The sequence below is a fragment of the Camelus dromedarius genome, chromosome 1, assembly GCF_036321535.1.
Source record: "Camelus dromedarius isolate mCamDro1 chromosome 1, mCamDro1.pat, whole genome shotgun sequence".
Classification (NCBI taxonomy): domain Eukaryota; kingdom Metazoa; phylum Chordata; class Mammalia; order Artiodactyla; family Camelidae; genus Camelus; species Camelus dromedarius.
In genome coordinates, this window is record NC_087436.1 from 66,226,192 (window position 1) to 66,249,150 (window position 22,959).

Consider the following 22,959-nt stretch of genomic DNA (forward strand, 5'->3'; position numbering starts at 1 on the left):
CATTCAAAAGTAGTTTTCAGTCTGTAAATTAGGAGAAAAAATTTGCAGGACATGTTAGGATTTCAAGTATGACTAATGTTCACAAACATGGATTATCCTAGTGAATATATCAGTGCATGGTACATGGTAAATATTCAGTAAATATTTTTCAACATTCAATAAATATACATAATATTGCTTTATTATGGGAACAATTTAATATATGCGCCAGAGATTTTGTATTGCTTATTCAAGCAAAAGCAAATCTCCAGTAATATTGATGATGTAAACTATTGACATAAAAATGTATCTAGAAAATGTACTGACAGAAAAAGCTGTTACTGAATAATGTATAAAATAGGTGAAATTATGTGTATCGGCATAGAGAAGTATCTGCATAATATTAGTGAAAATGTTAATAATAGATGGATAATGCTTTACTCTAAAGTTTTTATATTTTTGGAAATTTACCTTGTACATTATTCATTTTATTATAGTGAAAGGTGAAGCTATTATTATCTTGCAAAAATAATCTTATTTATTGAATTTGTTGTTTTGCCAACAAAGGTTATACAAATCAAAGAAAAAAATCATGCGTGAAAGAGACATTGACACACTACTATCTTTTCAGATTAGAGAGAATATTGTTCTACAATTTAGCATATACACATTTAAAAATAATAATATTTATATTTTCAAGAGATTTATAACAGGATCTGAGTAAACTATTTGATTATGACCTGTTTTATGAAACATGAAAAATGAAACATGTTTTTAACCAACTAGATAGATGAGAAAACAGATAAGAACAAATAACCCACTTTACGACATTTTCTTGCAATAACAAAGCATTGTTAACAAAACATTTTCCAAGCTCATGTGCTTGTTTTTAGATTGTTTACATAGAATTCCACTGTGATGCATTCCCAGTCTTTTGGAAAATTTCCTTAAGGAAGAAAATCCCAGGAAAGAGAGACTAATGCTTCAAGCTATGTCTTAATAAGCTCCCTTGCTCTTTTATATTACTTATCATACATTATTTCCATAATCCTGCTATTGAATGCCATTTAATCAGAAACAGTAGTTGTCAAAAACAAAACAAAAGTTCCTAAAAAGAAAGAAAAAAAAGTAAAAGGGAAAAGAAACAGAAAATGACATGCTTTTTAAAGTTTGGGAGATGATCTTTGACTTTGTACCAGTGGTTTTAGTTCTTTGTGTGCTTTCTGAATTTGTATTGTTGAGAGCATTCCATTTTAGAGTATGATAGCCGATCTTTCTCACTGTCCAGATATCTATATCCCTTTAAAATTTAAATGTCCTAACACAGTGTCATATTCAAATATAAATTGGAAATCAATCATTTGCTATAGACTATCTCTTCTAATAGTTGATGTGTCTATAACGTAGGTACATGCTCAAGATCAAATATGCTAACCTAATTATTTTGGTACTTGGGGATTATAAAAAAATGTTTCATAATATCAGGCTCTGGAAACATCAGCATGTCATGAAAGATGAATGAAAATAACCCTGTCATTGCACAGCAATACACAGCTTTAAAGGCTGTACCATAAGAGAGACAAAACAATTTATATGAGATCACACCTCACGCACTTTTCATATTGTTATTAGTTACGGCAGTTTTATTACATGAACCTTGACTGGCAAAATGGCCATCCCTTCCTGACAGTTTGATCTCCTTAGATTCTACAATCACATATCACATACATAAATAGAATTCTCAACACTTATGGAAGTATCCAATGACATTAAGTACAGAGCAGTGTAAATTTGACCAGTATTTTAACGTAGTCACAGTGAGAAGTCCATTTTTAATACCTAGGATATTAATATGTGCCATTGCTTTGTATTGTGGTTTAGATTGAAACCACAAAGAAATCACTGGCTTAAGTAAGACATTTAAGAGATGTACTTATGGCAAGGGCCTTTTAGTTAGTTAAGAAGACTTAGAGACAACAAAATTGTACTAGTCTTTACATCATTAACTGATTTTTAAAATAGAAAACATTTATGAGGTTATCATAAAAATTGTTTTGAACAATGTATCATTACACTTTGTGATTTACAGTACATACTAGAGTAATAGGATAGATTTGAAATGTAGTTTCTTCTCAAAATATTATTTCAGTATGTTTGCAGCTCTTGATATTATGTTGGTGATACATTCTTTAGTTTTCTTTATCATTTTTATATTAATATGCCAATCTTAAGAAAAAATAAATCACAATTTCCCTGAAATTTCAAGGAAACTTATAAGAAAGCCTGTATAATCACTTTTTTTTTTAGAGATTTGACATTCCTCTTTATTACCATGTATAAGTTGTTGAACTGTTTTGAAATTTACTGAAGAAAAAGAAAGGTAAAAATATCCTATCAGCTACTTTTGAGGCTCAAGAGCGGATCTGTGGCCACACAGAGTAACATGGATAAACTTTAATGTAAAATAAAATTTTCATAATTTATAACTAATAGATTCAATGTTAATCAATTTTATGTGGTCATTCAATTTGTGTGTGTTTGTGTGGGTGGATGGGTAGGTGCTTGCACACATGAGTGTTCTGCATGCCAGAAAGTCTTGATGGCTAGACTACAAATACTCCTCTTTTTAGTAACATAGCATAGTTCCTAATTACTTAACTTGAGTAATTATTTTTGCTACTAAAGTACTTTTTCAACTATAGTAGCAAAAAATGTGTTTTTAAGATTAAACTGAAAATACATACAGTTTGTGATGTTTGAGTTATTTATGTGGACACAAATATTTCACATGAAATAAAATTTTGTAAATTACCAAATACTGTTGGCTTCAAAATTATGATTCTTTCTCTAAAACTGAAAAAAAATTAACAGTATTTGGCATAAAATTTAAATGATGCATACAGAATGCTAAATGAAGAAGAGATATTTTAAAAATCCTGCCGAAATTTAAATAGGTGAAATATAGTTCATGAAATTTCACATTTTTCCTGAAATTTTTTCAAAGTCATCAAGGATACAGCTAACTGACAGATCTCTTTTGTTATTTTCAGTTCAGGAAGGCCCATATAATCCAGTTTCTTACTTTACAGGGGCACATTTCTTAGAATTTCTTCGAAGATCAGAACATCAACACTGACAGGTTTTATTAACTCAATTTTGAAATCTACATGTAATATAAAAAATTTGGTGATATTGCTGCGTACTTGTAAATGATCCTTTAGAATCTTATTGATTAAATTTCTAGAAGGTGAATAGCCACTTAATTCCCATAACTTTCAGAAAATGTAATTTTGACTTACTGAAGAATAAATAACCTACCAAATTATCTATTTCTCTATGTAAATTATTGACAAAGCTCATAATTCCTTTTGCTGAGGAAGTTATTAGAGAAAGTACGTTAGCTACTTCTTGAGTTAGCAGTAGAGGGCTTTTTTAATGAAAACATTCTGCCACTTCTTTCCTTGGTGACATTTATCATTTTTCTTGCTTCTTTTGTTGAGAGATCAGGGTATTCTACAGCCTTGTCCAGGAGGCTCCTTTCAGATCGCCAAGAGAATACTCATTACTCTATGCTATATGTGATAAATCTTTCTACTGTTACCTTTGTTTTGAGTTACTCTCCTTGAACCTTTCAAACTTTAGCAATGTTTATACCCCCCTGGCTTTTTGGCAAGGATGTATATGCATTGAAACTCTTACAGTAAATTATATATCCTTTCATGCGGATGAAACTAGTTGTTCTACTAATTGCATTGTTCCTTCTTTGCTTTCTTCCCAGGGCTCTTTTTGGGAGCTGCAGAGACAAGTGGTCCAATAGATTATAAACATCACTGAAACTTTTATGGTGTTGTCAACTAATAGATGACATACTAGTCATGGGCAAAATGATTTTGCATTTTCTTTCAGAAACTTCTTTTATGACCCAGAATCAGTTCACAAATTACACTTCAGCTGATTGTCATTATTTTTTACCCCAGTTCATATATTACTAATTCTTAGATTAGTCCAGCAGTAGAAAATTTCATTTGCAATTTCAAGCCACATTAGAATTTTTTCCTTTTATTCGTATTAACAGCTGTTTTTAATTTAATAGTTGGTCTTATGGTGCCATATGGCATTAGACAAGGACTTCAGTTATTGTAACCAATTGTGAAGTATTCTATGTGTTATTTATTGCATAATTTCCAAAATAACTTCTAGTTAGTTCCCTGTTTGCAAATGAGACTAGTGATAACCTCTCCCAACAGAGATACATAGGTGCTATTTAGATTTCTTCCTGAAGAAATTAACAAAAAATATGACTCAGTAAAACAGAGGCAATAGAGTTTAGTGATTAGAGTCCAGGGTCCAGAGTCATATTCACTGAGTTTAAATTCCAGCTCTGCCACTTTAACTATGTGACCTTGGGCAAGTTATTTTATCTTTTTTGTTAAAGACTTTCATCTGTAATCTTTTAGTAGTACTAGAAAATAATAATTCTGCTGGATGATTCATAGAGTTGTATTTTGTAAAATTTGCTACATGGAATTATCTTTGGAGATTCATGACACATTGAATATTTGACGAAAGTTAACTATTTATTTTTATTATTATAAATGTTAATAAAAGATGGCTAGAACAGAACATGCAAAGATGTTATAAATCACAGTATTTCATAGCAAGTACTCAACTTTGATGCTTGCTATAACTATAAACAAGACAAATGTCATAAGGAAATAGTTTTCCTTTTCCTTCCTTTTTTCATTTTCCTTCCACTTCATGATTTCCTACAATTTTCTTAATAATGTTTATCAATTTTGACAAATATGTTACTAGTCCATACAAATTCTGTGAGAAGAAAAAATTCATAGAGTACTATTCTAATTTCGTGGTGGTATTATTTCTTGTGTTTTTCTTTATTTAGTTTTTAAGCATGTACTTTGGGTTCTGCACCCAGTTCCAACAAGTGTGTAGTAGGGGAAAGTTTTCCCCCACACCAACAAGCAATTTTCAAGACACCACAGTAATGTCTTACAATTTAACTCAATTCTGACACTACCTGGAGATAGCATCAGATTCTACATGTTAAGTGTTCAGTCCTACAAAACTGCCCTCCCCTCTCCCCTCGGATGTCAATTTCAAGCCCAGATTCTCACCTATGTTTCTGACTAACTGACTTAAGAGATTCCCATGATCCCCTCCTTGGGTTCAATTAAGTTGCTAGTGTAGCTCACAGAACTCAAGTGAACCATCTTACTTACTAATCATAAAAGGATATACCTCAGGAATAGCCAGATGGAGGAGATGCAAAGGGCAAGGTTTGGGGAATGTTGTGGAGCTTCCATGTCTGCTCTGAATCTCCACTAATTCAACAGCAGGGAAGCTCTCTGAACCTTATCCTTTTTGGTTTTTGTGGAAGCTTCATTAAATGGGCATGATTTCTTAAATGATTGGCCACTTGCAATTGATTCACTCTCCAACCCCTCTCCCCTCTGAAAATCCCCACCCTCTAATCATTTGGTTGGTTAACCTGACAACCTAGCCAAATTTCACCTTGTTAACAGAAACACCTTTATTGGTGTTATCACCTAGGAAATTTCAAGGGTTTTAGGCATTCTATGTCAGAAAAAGAGGACAAAGATCAAATATATATGTATTTTATTATAAATCACAGTATTGCAGCATCCTAATTTATTTTGCTAATTTATTTTAATTTAAAAAGAAACACTAAAAAGCATTTATTACTTAAAATTTTAAAATATGTTAAAACTTTTGTCTCAATGTCTCAAATGAGGATCCACAATATTTATGATGAATTACCTAGAAACAATTCATCAAGTGTTTGGTACTTTTGCTCACCTGAATCAAAATCTCACATAATTAATTTTGTCAAATATATGTAAGCTTTGATATAAACTTTGAAATATGTTTTTATTTAACTTTGAAAACACTTAGTAGATGCCATTTAATCTGTTACATTCAATATTCTTGAAACAGTCACTGGATTTTATATCTCACCCAACTTTAAAATTGTGGTTTTAATTATATATATATATATATATATATATTTAATTATAATTATGATATTTACCTCAACTAAACAATTATAGAAGTGACCATTCATAATAACTTATTGGTGGCTACTTACTTTTTAAATATTATGCATGACATTGGAATGCCTTTCGTGGCACCTTGTTTTATAATTGCAAACCATCTTTAACTACAAAACCTATGGAAGTTTTTCAAAAATTAGAAAAATGGTGTTTCTTTTTAAGAAAAAAAAAGCTATTGAGATGAAATACTATCTCTATACAACTTTGTACAGCAATGGTATTTTCCAATTTCTCTTAGAAATTCCTTGGCTTACCACAAGTAATGGCACAATTTCTAAAAAGTATGTTTACTAGACCTTTGCTTTGAGAATTCTTTAAATTATTTTTTTTAATATATCTTTTATTTTATCAGCACATAGTATCACATTTATCCCTCTTCTATGGAAGTCTAGACTATAGGAATTTAAATAATTTTGAACATGATAAATCACAACAAAATAATTTTTAACATTCAGAGAGATTATTTTTACTGGAATTTATTGTTGAGCAAACATTTTGATTGTTCATTAGTTAAATCCACTAAATAGAATACATCATTACAGATTTAAGTTAGTATATACATGGTTGTGGTTCTTTGTGAATTCGATTATTTTCCAAAACTACTAACAATTATTCCAATAAAGTTAAATTTATGCCAAAAGAGGAATAAATTACCTTCAGAATAAAGAATACATGGAATAGTTGTTGAATTCAGTAACATGAAATAGGGTTATCCAACTTACCTAGAATATGTGGTAGTATGCATATGGGAGGGTTCTTTGGTTTTTTTTAAGCCTCTTGAAATCTTAAAAAAATATTCACAGAATTGTAGGCACAGTGTCACCTGGATTTGTATAATTCTTTATTCTTCATCTCAGTTTTGAAAACAAAGTTTACTTTCTCTGTGACACATTTGTGAGAAGATGAGAGTGAACAGAGTGTGATATATAGAGATATGAGTGTGAAAATCACTGAGGCTCTCCAGGAAAGACTTCAAGATACAAGCAAGAATGATAATTACAAGTCTTAATGAACAGATGGTAGGAGATTAAAAAAAAAGACTAGTGGAGGATTAGCAGCTGAGGACATTTCACCATTTTTGGTACATTGACTAAAAATAAGAGAAATGGGCAAAATTATATTTTTGTGTGTATACATATATACAATTTATAGTATTTCTTTTTCATGAAAACCATTGTTCTTTCCCTTTTTGCCTTAACAGCTAACATTGTCATTATAGTTCCTCCTCTTTCTACATCTTCACCATTCTGATTGCTGTGGTGTCACCAGTGTAATCTAAAAGATGACTCACAACAAAGCAGAACTGAAAAATTATGAGCTTTAGAAGAGCATAAGATAGTCACTCTATAGGACAAGGAAAATCACAGTAAAGAAAGTTCTAAAACAGAGCTAAGAAAAATGTTGAACTGACACAAGCCAGAAAACTAGGAGGAAGACAAGAAATCAAGATGAGTCAGAACACCTAAGAGAACAAAGGACAGAGATAAAAGACATGTAAGGAGAATTTTCCCTCAGGAAACCCAGTCTTCTGATAAGAGTTTCATATATTTTTTTCTTTAAAAAATTAACAGTTTCTATTGTAACTCTAGGGCCTGAAAATAAACAGCATCAGAAATACCATAATAAAAAAAAATGATTTGATGTCAGAAAATAAAGAAGTCAACTGTAAAAAATCTTATAGTTATAAAACTGTGGTTATATAACAACTGTAGTTATAAAAATATAACTATATATAATACTTATGATATTTATTGTTTAAATAATTTATCAATTTGAAGAAAATATTCATTGCTGTCCAATTTTAAAATATGCTAAAAAGATAAAATATTAAGGCAATCAATACATAACTCTTTTTTAACCATTATATATACAATATATATTGTTAGATTTATCAATATTTCTTCATTTCCTTTCACCATTTCCAAATATATTAAACATAATGTCCAACTTAGTTGACTTTTAGATACTTCTCTGTAATGTGATACAGCAAAAAATGTTTGTGTTCCTGTCCTTTGTGAAAGCTAAAAAAACCAATGAGTTTTTGAAATACAGTGTATTAAGTGCAAGATTTCCTGAATATTATTTTTCTTTGAGTGATGGATATACTTTTAAAGTAAAGGTAATTTTGAAAAAGTAGAAAAAGATATAATTTACTTAAAGCTATTAAAGTGTAGAACTGTGCTTAGAAAAGTGACTAAAATAATAGGTGTATAATAGGTATCAAGAAATTGTTATGTCTTGATTAAGGCTAACCATATTACTGTCACATTTTCAATTGTCCAATTCTGAAACTGGATATTTCTAGGATGTTTTGCAAGCTACTTAACCTCATTTTCCCAATTACTAGAAATAGGCTCTGGAACACATACACATAGAACTGGCTCTAAAATTTTAAGTTGCCATGTTGTTGTTCTGTTGGTGTATAGATACAAACTAACATAAAATAGTCATAAAATTACACATCAAGGTGACTGCACATTCTTCTTAACACATACATTAAATTTTGATTAGTTTCCTTGTTTTCAGACAATAATAAATATTTGTTTTATACAGTCATTATTAACTTATATAAAATCATTTTCTTGTATCTTTCTACTTAATAGTAAAAAGGTCTTTTTCAGATGTCTTTGCACTTATTACCACAATCCAAACTTTCTGAAACTACTTTATTAGATAAGATTGTTCTAAGTTTTTGCAAGGATGGCAATTCAATTGCTAGCTTAACAAAGCATATGCATTTAAAATTTAAATAAACTGGACATACTTGTGGAAATTACCAGGGTAACATCTTTCACATAGAATATGTCCTAAAATACAAATTTGGTGTTTTCAATAACTTAGAAAATATTGGCATGAATATACAGGGAATTTAATTAACAAGCTAAAAAAAGCTAGAGAATTAATCCATGACAGATCTCTATACTTCTGTTTTATTCTTTTTTTCTCTACTACAATGCATTTCTGGTTTTTTAATGCATATCCAAATCCTACATGTCTTTATAGTGAAATATCAGCACTCACCTTCCTCAGTAATGTTAAACTGGCTAAACATGTTTCAAGTAATTCTATTCCATCCTGTATATGATTTATGTTTCTATTAAAAATTCTAAATAGATTTGTCCCAAATATAAATAAACTTTATATACATTGACTATTTATGTTTTATGTCTATATTCTTTATGTATACATATTGAATCTTCCTAATGAGCAATTATTTGAAGGTTAATGAGGCATCTTTTATCTTTTGTAATTATTCATTAAGCCTAGCATAATGTGATATATACAGAAGGTATCCAGTAAATGTTCTACATTTTTCCTGAAAGAAAATACTGAAAATGATGAAACTACTACCTATTTACTCCCAAGTATTATTAAACAATTTGATGTATTTTAAATTGTGAGCTTTAAATATTCTTAGAAAAGAAATGTTGTTCAACTAAATCCAAAATATTTAAAATGGATCTTAGCAAAATCTATAGATGTACAACACTAAAAATGAATTCTAATGTAAACTATAGACTTTGGGTAATAATGATGTGTCAGTGAAGGTTCAGAGATTGTAACAAATGCACCACTCTGTATGTTTATGCTGGAGGACGCTGTTTATGCGTGGGGCAAGGGGAATGGGACCTCTGTGTATATTCTACACAATTTTGCTTTGAATCTAAAGCTGCTCTAAAAAATTAAGTTTATTAAAAATTGTTAACTAGTGATTTTAAACATTATCAGTATGCTTAACAGATGTAGGTAAACTGATTGAAAAGTTGTAAAAATAAAAATTAGACAAACATACAAATATTTCCCCATAAATAATAATAGGAAATCTCTTAGTGAGGTAAATGTAGCCATTAATAAAGTTAAAGAACATAATTTAAATACATTATGTAAATAATTCCTATGTGGAAGAGATTTGACCAATATAAATGCATGGAGGAAAAATTTTGTTTTATATTTGCTTTAATATAAAGAAATACCTTGTATTGATTAATGCCTTTCATACATAGGACTTTCTTATTAGAATTTTAAAAGTTCAAATAAAAAATTAAAAGAATGTTGAATATTAAAGCATGAATTAGAAAGTTAGATATGAAAATGTTCATGGTGAAGAGGTGTTTAGCATAATATTACTTCTGAGATCCACATAAAAATGTGGTGTCCACACATTCATCAAAATATTAAACTTATTCTTACAGATAAATTTGAACCAATCTGAGAAAAAAACTATAATATAAACTCAAAATTATATTAAAAACTTACATGCTTTGTGAAATTTTTGTTTAACATCATGAATAGTAGATTTTTGTGTCATCTGAAAAGGAAAATAGTAAAAATTGTAAGAAAAAATGTTAATTTCCTTGAGATATATTTAAGAAGAAAACATAATTTAATATGTTTAAAATATAAAATTAGTACAAAATAACCAGTCTGTTTTGTTTAGCTCTTTAGTCACTACTGCTTTGACAGTCATGAAACATTGAGTCAATCTTTTTCCGAAAGTTTTAGATTTGTATTTAACAATAATGGTGTAATTTTGAGACCATCAATTAAACGTATGAGTAACTTAATAAGAAAGAGAGAAAGTAAAGGAGTTTACCAGAGGAGTCCAGGGATATAAAACTGATTTATATGGACAAAAAAGGGATGTTTTCCTTCAGAATATCATGAGGAAAAAAATAACCTGTCTAAGCCCCCAAGTTAGTTATGTTTTTAAAACTTCCATCCAAAAATACTAAGTCTATCAAAATTTATATTGAATTGTATTTTTTTGATTCCTTAAGTATATAATGGTTTGACCAATTATTTCATCTTAATCTACTAAAATTAACTCTATTATTAGAAAAATGAATAAAATAAATATTTCTTTATCTAAACATTAGAATTCATAAAGATAAGAATTCTATCCAAATACCTCAAGTTATCACAATATTTTCGACTTTCTGACTTTGTTCACATCAAACTTGCAAACTGAAATTCTCCTTCATCTCTGATTCCTTCCATTGGCTTATGAAAAACCCAACAATTCTTTAAAGTCTACATCAAAGACATTTTCACAATTATTCAATAAAAATTTATTTCCTTTCTTTAAACATGTATAGAATATTATATATATGATTTTATTTTGCTACTCTAAAATCTTATGGCTGTTTTTAGAAAATGAAATGAAAAAAATGTACATAAAGCGATGGCACATAATAATTCTCCAAGAAGTCCTTGCTAACATTATTATATTTAATATTACATATCAAAAGTATAACAATGTATACACTTATTTTACTATATTCCAGTCCCTCCCATAGCCAAGTATATGCTATACCATTCAGAAAATTTTTGTCTGATTTCTTTTTCGTATACAGTTTACTAAATAAGAAAGTTTTTAGATTTAAACACTGAAGAATAATATTAGTCCCCATTTGTGTTATGCTGTAAATAACAAAAGGACCCCAAATAATTATGTTGGTATGAAATTTTAAATATTTCATAGCATTGTTCTTCTCTGGAAGATGTTAGGAAATATTTGAAAAAAGTTTTTAGAGACACTGATATATATGTATGTATGCTTGAATATATTATATTTTAATTATAACTTTGATATTTGAATTATATTTTTAAATGTGATGGTTTGTTTTAACAGTGTTCATTGCTTTATCTCACTGTTACTTATCACAAAGCACTATCATATGTTGCTTCTTCTGACAGGGAATGCCTAAAATTCACTAGAATAACAGATATTTGTCTATCAGTCTTTTCAAGGGCCATCTAATCTCAAAAAAACAGGTGATTTTCATGATTAACAACTCATAGTTAGGGTTTGCTGAATGCTCAACTTCCTCTTTATGAGGGCACATAATCTTGTGTTTATCTGCTGGTGGTTCCAACAATCTTGAACACAATGACCTAGAGTATTATAGTTTGTGTTTAACATGTGGTACACCATATAGCATGTAATAAAATTGAAGTCAACAATTAAGTTGTGAGTACAAAGTCACGTGAAAACAGTTCCTTGATCTTACATGAAAATCTTTCACAAGTAGATTATTATGAAAAAGCTGTATGCTTTTCCCCAAACTACAATACATTAAAGACAGTCTTCTAATTGACATATACATATTTTTTCCTGAATTTGCAAACTTTCTAGCCTAAGATTATGCTTTCCTGAAAGAAATCTACATGTGGGAAGTGGGTTATTATTACAAGCTTTTCACAAAGTTTTTAATTCGTTATTTTTTTAAAATTACATTTCACTTTCACATGTTAGAAAAGGGCTGATTTTGAATAAATCTTTTAGAACTGCCCTTTCTGGAATAATTTTAGTCAAATACAGCAGGAAAAATATAATTAACCATTAAATGATTCAGACAGTGTTGCTCAATTAGCCACAAGACTGACTGTGCTTGATCAACTCTTTCAGTACTTTAGTTGTACTCAGAGCACAAAGAGAAGAAAAGATGATAATTAACAGAGCATAAAAGAATTTCTGATTACTAAATTTATGCCTCCGTAGCTTCATCAGTAAGTTTATTCATAATAACTTCTACTTTGTAGCTAGTTTTACAAGCTCTTAAAAAGAAGAAGCTATCATTACAATAATTTATTCACTTTTGTAAATAACAATTAATTGTGCATATGAGAGAAATGAGTATTCTAACATCTGAAATCCTGAAGTTCTCTTCTTAAATGTTTCTTTCTCATCAGAAGAAATTAATCTTAAAATGTTAAGTAGGACAAGGTAAATGATGTTTGTTTGTTGAACCAAAATTTTACCTCTAAATTTCAACTGATCATAGTTGAGTTTTGGGTCATTATTGCTTTATTCAACACTTAAGTTGATGAACTTAGGAAAAGCTTTCCACATTTAAGTGAAACAGGATTTGCCTGAATTTGCCCCATATGAAAATACTGCAGTAAAGAAACCCTTTTTTTTTTTTTGTACTACTACTACTTTTTAAAACTGTATTCTAGCCACTTCTCAGGAACTCATTGAAATGAACAGATATCTTCAAACTACCTCCAAAACAAAAAATATCCTACTTAAAGAAATGAAAATTAAGTGGTAAGGAAAAACAACTTGAAATTTGTTTGACAGAGTAATTGCAATGTGCAAACCAAAAATTGTTAGTAAACTCTGTAAATAAATGTTTCTACTAAAGACACACTATAGTACATATAAAATATAAAGACACATAAAATAGTTCCATATACTTTACTCAGGATGGACGAGGAGTTTTCTAAGTAAACAAATGTTATTTTACTAGTAAGTAATCTTCAGATTGTAACTAAAATACAAATAAGCAATAAGCGATCTATATGAAAACATTTTTATAAATTCAAAACATGTTTGGTATTTTATAGAATATCAAGTATTTTCACCATGAATAAAATTGACATGATACTACAAATATGCAGAAATATCAGTTTTAATAAAATTTAATTGTTTTAAGTTTAACTATATTTCATTTACTATTTAAGAAATTGGAAAATTATTTTGTATCATACCAATTTTATTTCTTTATAAACTATAATGAATTACTTAAAATGAGTTTTTGTTATGTCAAAATAATATATATGTATCCATATATATTTCAGTTTTTAATATTATAAATATATTGCAATAACACATTTGGTCAACTTCATTTTAATTCAAAAACAAAATAAACATTAAAACATAAAATAAATTCTTTAAAATCTTCACCATAGAAAGTTTCAAAAATATATTAATCTGAATAATGTATTTTTAAATAAATACTTCACTCCCCAGTAAATTATATGTATATGTAAATTTTATTTAGGCATATAGCCCAGATATTATTTTTATTTTTATTACATATACATATATATCATATAAATATTGTAAATATAAAAGAAGAGGGAAAAATATGGTAAAAATATGACTGGATATCTAATTTTATTACATATAATTTTGGTATAGTTATTATATTATAACATTGCAGGCATAAATAAATACAATTTCAATAGCTACTCTAAGACTAATATTTAATTTTTGTAATCCTTCAATAAAACTGAATGTCTCTTATTGACTAGAATATTTATTTGTAGTGTCTATCACTAAGTCATTTTATTTCTATTTAATACAAAAATAGTAGTCTTTATATATTATTTATTGAATAAATGACTTTCTATATACTTGTTTTCTGTCTTATAGCTTGAAATTCTAAAATATTGAAAATAAAGAAGAAATTTTAAAATTGAAATTAGAGCTGGATACCCTAAAAAGTACAAAAAGAAGTAATATTTTATAAGTCGGAAAATAATTCAGATTTTAAGAACACAGAATTTTTCATGGTGAATACTCTTTCTGGAAGTTTTAGAATATGTTTTGTATCCTAGGTGAGAATATTTTAGAACTAGAGGGAATCGTAAACACCAGAGTTAAAAGCACATTTTTAAGAATAAAATAAAGCTTGGTGAATTAACATTTATGATTACTTCATAGGTGACTTTGACTATGCTTTCCTACTGCAAGTTTATGAAGCCAAGAAAATAATCCTTGCACTCAGGAGAGTTTACATGATATAACTGAAATCATAAAGCCCAAATCATATTAAATGAAGTAATTTCTGTCTAAATACTGAAGAACTATTTCAAATAAAATAGTATTACCTATGAGCAAACTAATAAGTAATCATTAAGAAAAAATATATGTTAAAAACATTAGTGAACAAATGACAATCATTTTCCTTTTCAAATAGTCACACATATTATTACATGAAAATTAACTGCTATGTGAAGATAGTTAACAAATGAATATTTTATTTTCTATTGATTAATCATTCAACTTCAAAATCAATGTAAATATGCATAATCCAAATTAATTTATATTCACTTCTTTCAAAAAGTGATTTTTCCATAAACACAAAAATTTTACATTAATAAGACAGTTCATTAAAATGTATGCAAATAAAACTAAAGAGAAAAGAAAAAGTCCCTGTGATATATTTTAACTCCAGTTTGACTCTTCTTACACTCTTTCAAACTGTAAAATATTTCAGAGTCCATATTAAGTGATACAATTGACTAGTGATGATCAGAATAAAAAGGCTTTCTTGGAATAAGTAAGTTTATAGTCTGTTGAAAATTATTGATTAAAACATAATTGGTTTCCACTTGGTTTGCAGTGACAGTGACAAGGACATTTACCAAAATCACTTCATCTTTAGTTTTAAAAGGGAAATATGACATTTATGCATACTTCAATTATTATTGCCATGAAATTTATTTTGAATAGTCTCAAATATAGTGAAAATTACAATGGAAGTGATAAGTAATAATGAACTCAGTATCAATAGTAGATATCCATCTGTTTTGTGTTTATGTATGTATGTATATATCCTACTTATTAGTAATAAAAATTATAGTTTATCCTGTACTATTATGGTGATTGTAAAAATAGCCGGAATATTTTGCAGATCCTCCCCTCAAGTAGAGTTTACTTCCCTGGACGTTAAATTTAAGCTAGCCTTGTGATTTGCTTGAACCAAAAGCATGTGTTGAAAGTGAGGCTGTGCCAGTTGCAAATCTAACACCCAAGAGGCCATGTATTCCTAGTCTTTGTGCTAACATCCCTGATCAGCACCATGTAAAGAAGCCTGAGTTAGCTTCCCCAGTGATGACAGAGATGTGGCCCAGTTACACCCTTTCCTAGAGATCATTCATTCCCAGATCAGTGACCAAGCAGCAGCGACCTGGCAGCAGGCTTGAGAGCCCAGCAGATGTCAGCAGATCTGCTGAGCAGCTGTATGCTAAATCACCAAATAACAGAATAATAAGATAAACAATGGTCTTTATTTTAAGCTGATAACTTTTGAGTATTTGCTTTCAAGTGGTAAAGAACTATTAAAAATATTAGTCATTAAGAAGGGACAAGGAAGAGAAATATATAGTTCAGTCATTTCACTGTACAGATTACAAATTCAGAAGAGAGATGTTTACTTTTTAAATACTTACATCAGGTTTGTAGATCACCTGAGATGTTAACTCTATTGTATAATTAACTTTTTACTATTTTCTACTGATGATATTAAAGATACATGTCGATTAAATTTAACTTTAAAAAAATACACTCAAATTTCAACTTCTATACACAGAAATGAAACTAACATGGTACCACTGTGAAATATGTCACATATTTAGTTTTATAATAAATCTGAAACTATTCATCAGTCATATAAATATTTAACCTTAATATTCAAGTTACTTAGTGTCTGCTTTTGAAAGATGCACAGTGCAGTTAAACTGAATTTCAGCAAAAAACAAAACAAAAAAGTAACAGAAAACAAAACCAAAATTTTATAATGCATAAGATCTTAAAATGTAAGGTTTATTACCTTGGTGACTCAAGGAAATCCCCATTTTAAGATTCATATTATTTCTTGGGAAATGAGTTATGGGTAGCCAGTTTTCTAAAAAAAAAAAAGTAGGATTTTACCTACCTCTTTAAGCATCAAATATTTAAACCCATCCAATTTGAACACTTTTCTTCCTAAAATACATTTATTGTCCTACCAAGAGAAGGATAATTTAAATGGTTCTTGGAAACTAAAGACAAATTAGTTATTTTAGCAAATATTTGTTCTATTGATCTCCACTTCTCTAAAAAGTGATGCTGGTTGTTAGACTGGGATCTTTGGCTTGCTTTGGACAATGAAATGTGGATAGAAGAGGCAAAGTCCATTTCAAACAATAGGTCTTAAAAGGCACAAAAACATCTGGGAGCTTCTGGCTTATACCTTGATGAGTGTATGTTCTCTCATTTCTTGGACTTGTTCCTGCACTCGCTTGCTACACGTGTCACTTGTCTTTCTTGAGAACACAGGCAGCCTAATTGTTTCATCTAAAACAAGCAGCTAGATTGTTTCATCTAAGCAAATCAATTAATAGAATTTGAGTGAGAAATTGGGGCTCTGCATATGATTAAAGTGAATGAACTTTGAAACAAATTTTGGAGGAAATAACTTCATTGCAAAGAGTTTGCTTACTCAAGTAGATTTATAATTGTTCAAAATATTGGTTGTTCCTCCCTGGGCAGGCCTCCCAGAGGGAATATTTGGTGTCTCTCCCATGTTGAACTCAGGCATGACACTGATTGACCAGTGAAATAATGAGAGGAAACAAATGTTTAATATTCAAGCAGAAGCTTTAAGAGCCAGAGTGTGTGTGGTTCAGCAACTGTTAGGGACTGAAAATGTTTTTGTGTCCCACAATCCATGTTGAAATTCTGTTCCATAATGTGATGTTATTAGGAGCTAGAGTCTTTGGGAGGTAATTAAATCATGTGGGTGGAGCTTTCATGAAGGAATTAGTGCCCTTATAAAAGAAACTCCAGAGAATTCTTAGTGCTGTATATACAATTAGAAAATAGACTGCAGCTTCAAAGGGGATCCTAACCAGAACCTGGCCATGATGGCACCTTGATCTTAGACTTCCAGCTTCCATAACTGTGAGAAATAAATTTTTGTTGTTTAAAAGGTGACCAGTCTATGTAACTTTATAGCAGTCTATAGTGACTATGATACCCCTACTCTATTCACTCTACTTGGAAGCTGACATGACAACGACAAGAGCTGCTTCATCAACCTGGTTGCAGGAAAGAGAGCTCAGAGCATGGCCACATCTCATCCACATTGGCATGTCATATGGGTGTGAATTAAACCTTTGTTATTGTCCATCATTGATTATTTGGAGTCATTGATTAATTTAGACTGAAGACTACTGTTATGTGTTGTGTATTGTCTATATTCAAAAAGTGGTAGGATTTTTTCTTAGATAACTAGATTTAATCTATGGATGTGAAGAGACCCTCATATCCTATACCCTCGATGGATAGTTTTAAAAGGATTCCCCAAACATCAGAGATCACTTCAAATTCTGAAGTGATGGTAATACATTTCTTTTTATCTACTTCAATATTTCTACTTCAGTATTTATGCTACAGTTTTTAAAATATGGAGACTGTGAAATGAGTTTCAAGCAAAAATAATTAGGGAGAAAAACCAACTTTAGAAAGTTCATATTATTGATTAGTTGTTTGACATCAAACCACAGAGATAGATGCTACAATTACTTCTGCACCACTGGCTCACTGCCCTCATAAATGCAATGACATAGTGCCAGCCACTGAAAGCGATGGCATTGCTTTTCAAATTTCATTGTGTGTATTGCATGTTCACAGATGAATTCATCCTCAACAATTAAACAAACTCTGAGTATTGATCATCTTAGAATAGTGAAAAATTTATTATGTAATGTGCCTGAAAATCTGAAAAATATTTGATGATTAAATGAGCCATGAATCATCAACATCTTCATTACATCTCTTTACGTTATATCATGCTTTATCTGGAATTCTGATCAATGCATTTCCATGACTTTGAAGGCCATATATTTCCATACCCTCAAATGTATATCTCCAACACTAAGTTGTTTTCATAGCTGCAAACTTACATATACAATTGAATATTTAACACATTGACATGGATGGCTCACAGTGATCACAAATTTAAAAATGCAGAACTGAATGCTATATGGGTTAAGCCAAAAACTGCTTCTACTCCATTAATGAAACCAATATTGAATTTTTCAAGCCAGAGTGTTTATATAAACCGTAAATTTTCAACTTCATTGTCAGGGAAATCTGAGCTTTACTGATTTGATCTCCTATGTTTAAAATCATCCCCCTTCTGCTGTCAAAAATTTTTTCAGTATCACCTACTAGAAACATATTAGGTAATCATTAAACATTCACTGAAGAAATTAATATTCAGTGGAGACATAGAGTACCTAATATATTCAATTTATTTAATTATCTTATATGTATAATAAAATATCTTATTAACTGGCTTTACAGTTTTGTGCATACATTTATTAAATGTTTTATTAATTTTTTTCAGATTTATTTAGGCATAACTGACAGATTAAATGGTTAAGATATTTAAAAGTTACAATGTGGTAAATTGATACACATATACATTGTTAAAGGATTCCCTTGTTGAGTTAATTAACATATTCATCATCTTACCTAATTACCCTTTTTGGTTTTGGTGGGAACATTTAAGTTCTACTCTCTTAACAGATTTCAATTTTACAATACAGTGGTATCAGCTATAGTCATCATGTTATGCAATAGATCCTCTGGTCTTATTCTTCTTACAGCTGGAAGTTCGTACCCTTTTACCAACTTCTCTTTATTTCCCTCAAACTTCAGCCAGCAACAATCACTTTTCTACTTTCTTATTCTATGAGTTTAACTTTTTTTTCAATTCCACATATACGTAACACCAGGCAGTATTTGTCTTTCTCTGCCTAGCTTATTTCTCTTAGCATAATATGTTGTTGCAATGACAGAATTTCCTTCTTTTTAAAGACTTAATGATAGTTCATTGAATATATATAATGCACATATATATAATATATATACATATTTTCTTTATCCATTCATCTGTAGATGGATACTTAGGTTGTTTCCATACCTTGACTATTGTAAATAGTGCTGCTAATAAACATGACAGCACAGATATCTCTGAGATGGTGATTTTGTTTCTTCTGAATATATACTAAAAAGTTGGATTGTTGGATTATATGGTAATTCTATTTTCAATTTCTTGAGGAACCTCCATACTGTTTCCATAGAGGCTGTGCCAATTTATATTCCTACCAGCAAGTGCACAAGGGTTCCCTTTTCTTTACATTCTGGCCAAAACATGTTATCTCTTGTCTTTTTAATGATATCTGCTATAACCAATAGATAGCCAATGAGGTTATGTCTCATTGTGGTTTTGATTTGCATTTCCCTGATGATTAGTGATTTTTGAGCATCTTTTCATGTACTTAATTGGCCATCTGTATGTCTTTGGAAAAAATGTCTATTTAGGTCTTTTTTCTACTTTCAAATTGGGTTACTTATACCTTTGCTATTGTATGAGTTCCTGGTGTATTTTGGATATTAACCCCTTATTGGATATGTAGTTTGCAAATATTTTCTCCCATTTCATAAGTTGTCTTTTCATTTTGTTGATAGTTTTCTTTACTGTGCAGAAGCTTTTTAATTTGATGTAATCCTGCCTTATTGTCTGTAATCCTACAGTTTTAGATGGAAGAAGAAATATTTTACAACATACATATATGTATGTATTGTATGCATCTGCTCTCCTCTTTCTCTTTGTTATGTTTTTCCAATGATAAAAGGATCTTTAATATTGAAATAACAAAATTACAAATATCATCTTTAATTCAAGTTTCATTGAATGCACCAGTCAGAATAGTCTAGGTTATACAACTCAGTAGTTTGAAACAATATATGCTTATGTTTCAACCTTACATGCATATCACAGATTGACTGGTGGAACCACTCTGCATTTTCCTCACTCTAGGGTCCATATTAACAAAGCAGACATCATATGGAACATTGCTTGTTTCCAAGGGAGAAGTTAGGGGGAAAATGGTGAAATTAGAGTAGGTTCTTAAAACTTCCATCAGGAAATGAATACATGCCTTTCACTCTCATTTCACAGCACACAACAAGTTACTTCAAAGAGTTAGGCAAGTTTAATTCTGCCATGTTCCTGTGTGAGAACTAGGGAAAAAATCTTATTAAAGAATACTAATATTTGCCAAAGTCTACCCTTCTGATCAAATAATTCTTCCTCTATCATTTACTCATGGTATGTGTTTTCAAAATGCACACACCATGTCCTCATGGAAGCAGCACAAAATTCCTTCTAGTCATGGTGTTGACCTCAAAGCCCAAGGTGTCTGAATGATATGAGGTATTATATACCTATTCATTCAGAGACCTATGAACCAAAAGACAAGATATCTGCTCTCCTAAAGCCCATTTCCTGCCTATGGATGCTAAGGAACCAAAAATGACTTTAAGGCTTCTAAACTCAGAGTTTCTAAAATGTTTAAAATTTTATCTAGAATATTCTAGAAGACAATAAAACCAGACACTATTCCCATCTTTTCTCTGTCTGTCATAAGCAAGAAATGCCATGCATATCTCACTCACTCATGATAGAGATAGATATATACATATAAAGTTACATATATATTTCAAACATCATTTATTTATATATATGTGTGTTTATATATGTGTGTATATATATATGCACACACACATATATACACAGAGAGGGGCTGGAAAATTTAGGGTTTTTCTCAAGGTGGGAGGTAGAATATGAAATATTATTCATGTTCCTTCCGTTACATAAGACATATGCTTTTCATCTTTGACCAAGAAAGACATTAGTTTCCTGGGCACATGAGGGGAAATAAAAATGGTCAACTCATCAGCTGTCAAACAAATATAAGATCAACTATTTTGTTACATGCATTACAAAGTTACCCCATCACCAGTGTGACCTGCTATGTATAATGTCCATAAAAGTCATGATTGCAAATAATAATCCCCACTGCATATGGCGGGCAGTTTAGTCTCTGCTCCTCTTGGTCCAGAAGTAGTAACTATTAGGCATGATAACATCATCATTCCCTTCATTGTTATGTAGACAGCAATTTTTGGTAACTTTTATCAGTCTCGTTTGATAGTAGAAAAATAGTCTTCAGTAGTTGTGCAGGGGCGTGCACTCATCTCACAGGCTTAAATGTAGAAAAGGCAACCATATAATTAATAGTCCAAGTTTTAAATGTGAAAAAGCATTTTTTTTAAATACACGGTGACACAAGAATAGAAAATATGATACCGGTAGGGAGTTCTACCTCTGGACATAGGTTTTCTGGCTTCTGTAAATTGAATAGACTCTATGTGACAATTAAAATGATAACACAGTAACAGAACCACTTCACCTATAATAACAAAATCCAAATTCTGTTTCACCTAGTGATATTGTGGAGCCTGATAAATACATCTGATAGAAACTATAATGTATTTATAGTATATATAGTGTGTTTACTGTGTTTTGCTAAATATACTGTGGGTATTCAGGGAAGAAGACTAACAGGGAGAGATTCTAGAGAGTCAACAGCTTGACAAACTGTGAGGTGAGGCCTTCTCCATCAGTTCATTAAAGAATTGGCTCCATAGGTGAATTCTCTACTGATGGGAACACCTTGGTCATGCTGCAATCACTTGCTGAGTGTCAGCCTTTTCAACCTCCCATATAAGTAACTGTGAGGCAACAGCATGAGCAGATTTGAAAAAAAAGTTAAGTGTTCCATCACATACACATTATGTGTTATAGAACTCCACGTAGTGAACTGTCCTTTTGGGACTGATGTGACAGTGAGTGGTATGTGTAATTAGAAGAGACATAATCAGGCAAATGAGAAATGGGTGTCTTTGTGTACAGAAACAAGGTTAAACTTTGATTCCAGATTTTTTTCTTCTGTCGTAACACAGTATAGTGTCAAGTTCAGTTAACTTGAAAATCAGGTGTTTTAGCCAAATTGTACTTCTATACTTAAACTATGACATACAAGGACCATTAATTTAAGTTACAGGGATTCTATGATCAACAAAGGCCTAAGAAGACATTATGTCTCTACAATGCCAGAAATGCTCACTGAAAAGTAAAAGTAAATGTATGGATCTATTTTTTATAATCATAAAATTACCTATTTGATTGATTGCCTCTCACTTCGAAATAAAGCAGATTTTATTTTAGCAATCGACAGCTTAGGGGCTGTTCTTGCTGTTTACTTTCTTATGTCGAGTTAAAAGAATTCTACATAAAAATAGCTCTTTAGATAAAACTAGTTTCTCAGTAATTTTAGAGTGAGAGCTTTTTCAGTTTTTTCTATCTATAAAAACAAAGTAACATATCATCTGAATTGCTAGAAACCTCAGGTTTCTATGTTAAAGTCCTGATTAAATTAGATTCAGACTATAACAGGATTTTATTAAACGAAGTTTATG

The 22,959-nt window shown here is 30.2% G+C and overlaps 1 protein-coding gene across 1 annotated transcript in view; it reads right to left on the reverse strand.

The window, feature by feature from the left end:
* TECRL (trans-2,3-enoyl-CoA reductase like) overlaps positions 1 to 22,959 on the reverse strand; it is an 86,326-nt gene that overhangs the window by 50,023 nt on the left and 13,344 nt on the right. The window contains exon 2 of the mRNA XM_010995684.3: positions 10,329 to 10,380. Coding sequence (XP_010993986.1) covers positions 10,329 to 10,380 — 52 coding nt within the window. The remainder of the gene's footprint in view (positions 1 to 10,328; positions 10,381 to 22,959) is intronic.